Genomic DNA, 9,012 nt, shown 5'->3' with positions numbered 1-9,012 from the left:
TCTAGTAACTTCAAAGCAAGAAGTAGTAATCCATGTAGCAACTACAATATCCAACTAGTAAGTCAATTAGTAAATAATTGCTAGATGAATCAAGAGAATTCAAGATCACTTGTCAATTTCAGATATGAAGTTAATTGAGAGTGCTCATCTACACATAAAGCATATTAGTCATTTGACCTCAAGCTAATACACATTGGAAATCAACAACCATTGAGAATGTCCATTTAGATACATTACTTAATCATCATTACACAAATGAATGTCTTTTAAAGTTAAAACACCAAGCTTTGCAAAATCGATATGCGCTACTCCTTGAACTAAGAGCCATGCCACTAAGTCCTCACACATTGTTGAGGAAGTAGTGTCATTCACTTTCCTACCAAAGAATGAACGTGTCTTCTTCAAAGCACAGTAAGTGGGCTTGATCAATTGGTAGATCTCTTCCACTTTTTGAGTATGAAGCCACTTCATTAGAATGACTTCTTTGTCTCTAGTAGACAATGTTCTTGCCTACAAAAAAAAATGATGCAAGTGTAAGATTCTAAAATGCTATATCTTTCTCATGTTTAAAAAACTAATGCAAGCAAGACTTCATATGACCTAAAACACACCTTGGTTTCCATAAGAGACTTCTCTCCACCATCTTCTCTTAAGGACTCCTATACCATTGAAGTAATAAAGTTATTTATAAGCAATCATAGACTATTTTTAAATGAAATCCTAAGTAATTACCTTTTTCTTATGTTTTGCTGCCTTGGAAGCTTTGTCTTTTTCTTCTAACAAATCTTTTAGCTTACTTGTAACCTTTTAAAATAAAAATGACTCAATAACTTAAAATTATAAGAAGAGCATCACACTAACCCTAAGTAAGATAATGAGAAAATTAAGTATACCTTTCTCTTTCGATTGCTTTTCCTAGAGCTCCCATCCATATCATCCGCAGCACAAGACTCGCTTAAACTTTTATCCTTCATTTTCTCACGAATAAAAATAAATAAAGACACTACATAACTAAAATATAGCATGAATCTCATCAATAGATAAGGTTTTTACAATCAAACCTTTTCCGTCACATTATCACCATTGCCACCCCCCTCATGATCTATATGTGTCTCTTTTCCTTGTAATGAGACTTTTGAGCTTTCATCTCTTATAAAATGTTGATACTCCTATACAATTGTAAAGAAAACATCATCTTCACAAAGAGAGAGAGAGAGAGAGAGAGAGAGAGAGAGAGAGAGAGAGAGAGAGATTGATTGATTAATAAACCTCATAAGCACTTTTTGGATCATCCTCTTCCATCCATGACATATTAGGAATGTACACATCCTCATCTTTCTACATTCACAAAAAAGAAACATAAATAAAGTAAACTTATTACTACCTCATAGCGAGCATAAATCATTTAAATGTCATAGCACAAAAGAACCTATACGATTTGATATATCATCAGCTTTATCATCGACAACAAACTTCGTCACTTGCTCATCAACATGAGAACTCTCAATCTGAAAGAAGTTTAATGTGAATAACATATAATAAATCAAATAAAACCCCTGTCATAAAAGAATATGTACTCACTGTTGCATGAAGCTCTCCTTCTTGATCATCTTTCTCATCCTTGTGCTCAATCGTTATATTATCATCATCCATACATAAGACCTATAATTCTAAATATTATTAAATAAACTTGCAAAGATGTCAAAACAAATATAGGCTCAACATAAATTACTGTACCATGGAGTTGGTTGAGCAAAGTGTCTCTTGGCTTGTCTTCTTTTTGCTCCACTTACGTTTTTCCGCTAACGACTTGATACACCATGTGTATAAATCTTCCTCCTTCCATGGATAAGCCACACCATCTATTGTGATGGCCTTGAGCGTTGCTATATTCTCTTTAATGATCCTCAAAACTACATTCTTTCGCTCATTGTTGTTACGAAGATCGCCAATGGCTTCTCCTTTAGCAAACCACTTTCTCACCTCTCCATAATTGACATATAATACTCTATATTGCTCAGGATGCTGTTTTAAGAGAAAATCTCGACCATACAACTTATTTTTCTCTCTCAATTTTGGTGGTGGTGGCCTAAAAATCTGATCATACACAACAGGATCATATCTAGGTGGATCACTGATTGCAGCGATGCTAGAGGGATCCGAAGTTACCCTCTTATTTCCAGAATAATTTGCTCTCCACACATTGAGAGTTTTAATAGCCTCTTCACTAGATCCTCCTAGTAGCTGCTGTAACAATGATTGTGGGCAACTCATACTTGCCCTGACAAAGTAACAAAATCATATTTATGATACAATATTTATAAATTTAAATCAAATAACTGAAACAAAACAACATAAAATCAATTTTAAAGAGTTTTCAATCAAAATTCTTACACATCACAAAAGAGAGAAAGTTTTTGTGTAGAATCAACTTTAAAGAGAGTCCTGAATAAAATAGTAGATACAAATGCTTATACATCATGGAGATCGCCACATAATAGGTATCCATTGTTCAAGCACACCAGGTTTTGTAACTTTTTTTTGTCTTATCACAGTCCAAATTTTTATTAGAATATGACAGCTATCCCAACTTCTCCAATGATCTTCTTCGGTGTGAATAGTCCACGTATTTCTTTGATGTACATCAGGCTTCAAGATGGCAAGTCTTACCAATTTTTCCTCAGGATTTGATTCCCTTACCACAACATGTTGAAAGACTTTTTCGAGTCCACTATTCATAGAAACTCTCACTATATCTTGTTCCTCTAACCATAAAGGAACATTCCCACATTGTCCTTCCATAAGCAATCTATCTCTGTGCTTCAAGTCCTTTACTTCATAGGCAATGAGCTTTTGGCTTTTAGGTAGTGACATTGGTATAAATTTATGAAGAAGAGAGTAAATAGGTTGGATACAATCCCATGTAAAGGGAATTGGTGTCTTCTCAAGGACACTCATTCCTGTGATTGCATCAATGAGTAACCTTTCAGAGTCATCATCACCTGCGATGCATTGTCTGTAGTATCTTCCTCCAAAGAAAAGCATAGACTTCCCATTGAACTGCATTGAGAAAAGAGAGGTGATACAAGCCTTCCAATGTTCGCGTTTATCTGACATACTATTTGTATCCTCAGCTCTCACTACCACATGGGAGACAACTTTATATATTTCTCCTCTGTACAATACCTTTTCGTATATCTTTAAATCTGCAATTGGAAAGCTCTCTTCCATATTCCAAAACCTCTTTAAAAATATGGACTCCTCAGTTGATGGCTCTCGATAGATGCATCTTTTCCTTGATATACAAATTCCCTTCAAAAGAAGACAATCAATACAAGGTGCACTATGGCCATATTTCAAGAGAGCATTCCACAGGGATCTTGCCTTGGACACCGATGAAACAACTAAGAGCCCATCCATATGATGTGCAGAAAACTCATGCAATTGGCCTTCATTACATGGGACATTGCTGAGTCCACTCATTGAGGAATGTAGATCTCCCTAGCACAGATGTCCACAAGGTGTACTCAGTTCCTATTGGATGGCCTTCGAGGTGGACCAATGAGAATTAAACTAGAGTAAATATAGTTTAATTATTTTAAAAACACTTAATAAAAGAACCAATAAGAATTAAGCTCTCTAGAAGACTATTGGACAGTCTCCCAAGGGGTCCAATGAGCATTCAACAACCCAATGACTTGCCTGATTTCTATTGGCCAGGAGGCAAAGGGGTCCAATGAGAGTTTAGTTGAATTAAGTAATTACGTAAAGCTCTCACAAAAGGGGAAAGGGGGACACATGTCAGAAGACTATCACTTATGTTGCTTGATTTTCATTGGCTAGTCCTGGGGAGGTCTTGGGGAGGTCCAATGAGGTGTGAGAATGAGCAAATAGCAAGAGGGGTCGATCAAGAGAGAGAGGGGACTGATTTTTGGAAGGCATTATCACACACACACGCACACACACACACACACTCACACAATCTCATGTGTGAAGCAAAGAAGACTCTCTCTCCTTCTCAAGCTTGTGAGAAGGGAGGCCTAAACCAACAACTCTTGGCTTTGTGATGCAAATCCAACCAAGAGCCAAGCTTCAATGCATGCTCATCTCCTCTACCATGCTAATCAATAAGCTAAGCTATGCTAATATTAGTGATTATGTGAGGAGATGTACATCTTTCTCGTAAGAATACTCCTTCTTCCTCTAAATCTACTCTCATACCCCGCTAGCTCTCACCATCTTCGAAGGTGTGTGAGGTCTTGGGTCTGAGACAGTGAGGCAATTGATGTTGTGTTTGATAAGTGTTTTGCTTAGTGCATGAACTTTCCATCTTCATTGCACTAGCTACTATTGAAGGCACACAAAGAATTGCATTGTAAAATGTCTCTCTTGATGGGAGAAACCATAATACAAAGCCTTTTGGAGGGGGGACCGGCTCCATGCAAATCCGGTCCTCAACTGTTGTTAGTTGCTTAATTTCTCTCTCTTTTGAAGTATTATTCATGCTATCTAACTAGGTGTTATACTTTTCGTTGCTCTCTCCACCCAAACACTCTTGTTATTCTCATTAGGAAGCTATTCTAATGAAATGCTCACTATGTTCATGCTATTTTTCGCTACACACAAGTTATTAGACAATTAAATGTTACATTGACTTATCAAAGCACAAAAGTTACTGATTATATTTTAGTTTCATTTGCCATCTCATGTACTACATTTTGATTCGAGATGTCATCTCTTGGCAACATTTTGAGCGCATATGCACTATGTAAGAGGTTGACATAGCTAAAATATACATGGTGAGATGAAGAATTAGCACACCAAGTTCTGGATGTGTGTTATGCCTTAAAGCGCATCTCTTGGATTGTCCATATGTTTGAAAGTGTCTCAATTGTTGTCTCTGGGACTATGGTTACCTTTGAGAGCACAACAAGTTGTTGATGAAATTCCAATCCCAAAGGTCATCTCTTGACATGTATGCAAGTGTGGTTTACTTTTGAGATTCCAAAAAGTTGTTAATTGGCTGAGAAAGATGTATATTTCAAGCACTTATTGGTCAATATGTATGCCTAGTGCGGTGCCCTTCTAAGAAGGACATGTCCAACATAGACAACGAAGCTTTTGGTAGTTTTTGTTAGATACAAAGCGAGGGTGTCTCATCAGATTCAAGCATCTTGACTTGCATATTCAAGGCCAGTGGCATTATGCAAAAAGCTAATATGGTGAATGTATACAATGTGAAATTATTAGTCGAGGATGATCCAAAAAAAACGATACGCTTGGCAATCTTCTGTTGAAACATATGACAATAGTATGGTATTTGCAAAAGCACGAAAGTGCTTAGCTACCTTCCTATTCAAAATTGACAACATAGTATGTCCAAGTGGCGAAGGACAAAGAAGATCTAGGTTGTTTTTCTCGGATGCAAAGAGAGGACCTCTTAGTAGATTCAACATCTTGACTTGCATCTTCAAATAAGGGAAGTGGCATTATGCAAAAAGCTAATATGGTGAACATATGGAGGGCGAGATTATTAGTCGAGGACGAATCACGATCCAAAAAAATTAGAATGCTGGCCAATGTTCAATTGAAACATATGACAAATGTACGAAATTTACCAAAGCAGTAAAAGCGCTTGGCTAGCTTCTTGTTCAAAATTAAGTACATGGTATGTCCAAGTGGCTAGCTTCTTGCTCAAAATTGACTAGGTACATGGTATGTTCAAGTGGTGAAGGGAAAATAGGTCTAGGTTGTTTTCAACAAAACCAAAGTGAGAAACTCTTCCTAGCTAATAGATGCAATCACCTATGCCACCATCTTGAAGGATAATGCCTGTCTAAGAGTGCATTGATTGTGGAGTATGCCCAATAGTAGATGTCAAAAAACTTTCTCTCTCTCTATCTCTCTCTCTCACACATACACACACACACGTGCACACACACACAATCAACACACACACAAACAATCGGGTTGTATTTTGTGTACATAAGAGACCTTTGGAGATGCACAATGGCCTATATGACGAATGTAAAACGAACCATTGTGGGGGTGCATACTTCTATGTGATGTAGCCAGGATCTCGACAGAAAAGAACTGATAATCTCACCCATCTGTGAAGAAAGACATATCGACGATGCTCCCCCCCCCCTCTCTTTCTCTCTCTTCGCCTCCCTCCCCTGTTGAGAGAAAGGGTCACATGTTCATAGTTGTATAACATGAAAAGATGAAATGCTTATGAATAACAACTACATGTCGTAAGTATGAGTAACTGCAATATAGTAAGTGCATAGGAACAACAATATTACTTGTTCTATCTAGCAACAACATCTAATTGCTATATGGGAATTTCAAAGTGACTATGATTTTGCTACTTCTATTTGGTAAATATACAAAGTTGCTATATAGCAATTGGTTCAGAATTAAGATTCCTATTTCCATCTAGCAATTAAGTTAAAAGGTAGTCTTAATTGCTAGTTCAATTGGGCTCGCACACAAGGCTTGCTATTTGCATCTAGAAAATAAATCAAATGTTGGAAGGATTACTATATGAGAGTACGTCTAAAGCTCCTTGTGATAGGGACTGAATGACAACAAGTGTATCACTTCGAAACTCAGCATCAAGGTGAAGCTTGTCGTAGAGAGAAATCTGTTGAAATGTGCTTTTGAGTATATCCTCCTCAGTAGTAGTCTCAGTACTCTTTGCCTTCTCTGGTGCCTTGAGCTCTTGCAGGTCTGCTATTGCTTCAGGAAAGCACCATCAACATCTTTTGCTGTTGGGATATGGTCCGCCGGCTTCTTGGTGGTTGTCCCAAGAGGAAAAATGATAGGAGAATTTGGGAGAGCTATCCCTATAGCTGCTCTCTGAGCTCTGGTGAGGACTCTAGGAGGTTCTTGAGGTTTATCTTGAGGGGATACTACTTGGGTGGAGTGTCAGGCCAAGGGCCAGGATGGACATGCGGTCAATGGGTGCCATATGGGACGGCTAGGAGCTATATATATGGCACAGTTGGGTGGAGAGTTGCATGATCGAGTCCCCTCTATTTTCACATTGGTATCAGAGCTTAGGGGAGAAGGAGAGGCATGGCGGAGCGAGCAAGACTCGACATGGTTTCTCTCCAATCTCTTTCTCTCAGGCGTATCAATTCTCATTTTTCCTCTCACCATGGAAGTAGCATAGCATTGGAGATGGAGGGGTTGCATGTGGAGGGGCTACATGTTTCTCATGGAAGATTTGCATGTTGCTCCGGTTTTGCATGGTGCTGGGATGCCACAAGGTGGGCAAGGCCCTTGGAAATCTCGGCATGCAGGGCCATGGGAGCGGGTGCCTGCACACAAAGAGACCAGTGGCGGACATGTGCCAAATTGGCTTTGCTCGGCATCATTGGGTTCGCAGGAAGGAGAGGAGCGAGGTTTGTTTTTGTTGCCTTGGCCCTCGATATTTAGATCGTTCCCCCCTTCTGTTTTTGACCCGGCACAAATCGCCATGGTGATCTGCAAGGTAAGGTTTTTTTTTAAAAAATAAAAAATTCTTGCTCTTTCACAAGGTGGGCGCCCAAGGGGCCGCCCACAAAGGGTGTCTCCCAAGGGCTCATCCCCTCATAGCGCCACAGGCAAGGCGGCATGCACGGCATGCAAGACAGAGGACAAGGAAGAATAGTCGGCCTCGGGCCGGCCCCGAGCCGTTTCTACCCGACAGACATGCAAGTCCGATCTTAAGCATGCATGGCTTAGAAGGGGGTCAAGGATAGTCGGCCAAGGGCTATTTTGAGCTCACCATTGCGAATCCATATGAGCTTAAGCGTGCTTAGACTATGAGCCTTCTGTTTTCCACTTGATCGCACCTGCCTATTGCTGATTCGCCGTGAGGAGTGCGGTCCATTATCAATATCACCTTCGCATGTACCAAGCTAAAATTGACACGCTATCAAGGAACGCTATGTCTAAGTAGACATCGGTTCGATGATTGTATTTGATACAATCGGCTATCCAAGGGATAAAGTATTCAAGGATTCAAGCGGAGTTGGTATCTGCTGACACTCCTTCGGCATATTGCGAGGCATTTTGGAAAATTTGGCAAAAAATCAAGTATTTCTGTTAAAGTTTGTTACTCAATCATTTGCTTTTGGTTTACGTTCCAACTTGTGCATGGATTGTCACCCAAGGGGTAGGTTGTACTTTATCAAGCAAGGCTTGATCATCATTACAGCATGGCTCTATTGACTTTAGTCACTCCCATTTCTTGGCATGAAGGATTGACTAACATGACCGATCATTCATGGATATAATTAAATGCATATGCCTTCAGCATATGGGACATACTTATTATTTGCAACATTTGTTTATTGTACGCCATGTTGCATACATTGTAGATGTCGAACCACTGATTGGTTAGAACGGTGCAAAATTGTTTGCATGGCCGACTCTTTGCACGTCAGACAAGGCTCTCTTTCCCATGTCTCGGACAATGGACAATGGTGTGACATATGATCGGCAAGGCCATCTACTTGTTACAACTTTTAGAAGTTGGCAGAAAATAACTCAATTCCAACTTTTTTTTTTCCTTATCAAAATGATGAGCTTTTTGACATGGTCGTTAGCTGCACATTGTCAAGGATGAGCAATTTAACATGGTCAATTTTTTACCCTTGCAGCTCCTTATTCTGTTGTATTAAATAATAAGTATATAATGGTTAAGTTAGTAGATGGGTTAGTAGTAAGTGGGATGTCCGGCCAGTTGGCATGAATCCCAACAAACTCCCACTTGAAGGCCAACGCAGCCCAAGTGACATGGTTTATACAACTTTGAAGCAATCTAGTGGCTTCAACCTATACCCATCAACTCACTGCAATGTGTAAACCGCTTCAAAGCTAAGCCTTTCGTCAAAGCATCTGCTGGGTTGTCGTCAGTGTGTACCTTGACCAAATCAATGAGCTTTTTGGCCAATAAATCTCTCACGTGATGATACTTGACTTCACTGTGTTTCGATTTGGAGTGAAACACGGGATTCCTTG

The 9,012-nt window shown here is 39.3% G+C and overlaps 1 protein-coding gene across 1 annotated transcript; it reads right to left on the bottom strand.

The window, feature by feature from the left end:
• Positions 1 to 237: 237 nt before the first annotated feature.
• LOC147446910 (uncharacterized) lies at positions 238 to 3,483 on the bottom strand. The gene is made up of 11 exons (XM_086523540.1): positions 3,187 to 3,483; positions 2,984 to 3,060; positions 1,738 to 2,281; positions 1,582 to 1,662; positions 1,430 to 1,508; positions 1,270 to 1,334; positions 1,062 to 1,169; positions 894 to 968; positions 733 to 804; positions 612 to 659; positions 238 to 510 (listed from the first exon to the last, which is right to left on the bottom strand). The coding sequence occupies exons 1-11, from the start codon at positions 3,481 to 3,483 to the stop codon at positions 238 to 240; spliced, it is 1,719 nt and encodes a 572-aa protein (XP_086379666.1).
• Between the last annotated feature and the right edge of the window lie 5,529 nt (positions 3,484 to 9,012).

The sequence above is a fragment of the Adiantum capillus-veneris genome, chromosome 11, assembly GCF_014529385.1.
Source record: "Adiantum capillus-veneris isolate H3 chromosome 11, ASM1452938v2, whole genome shotgun sequence".
Taxonomy (NCBI): Eukaryota; Viridiplantae; Streptophyta; class Polypodiopsida; order Polypodiales; family Pteridaceae; genus Adiantum; species Adiantum capillus-veneris.
Note: the sequence above shows the minus strand (reverse complement) of the source record. Positions and strands in the feature narration are given on the sequence as shown.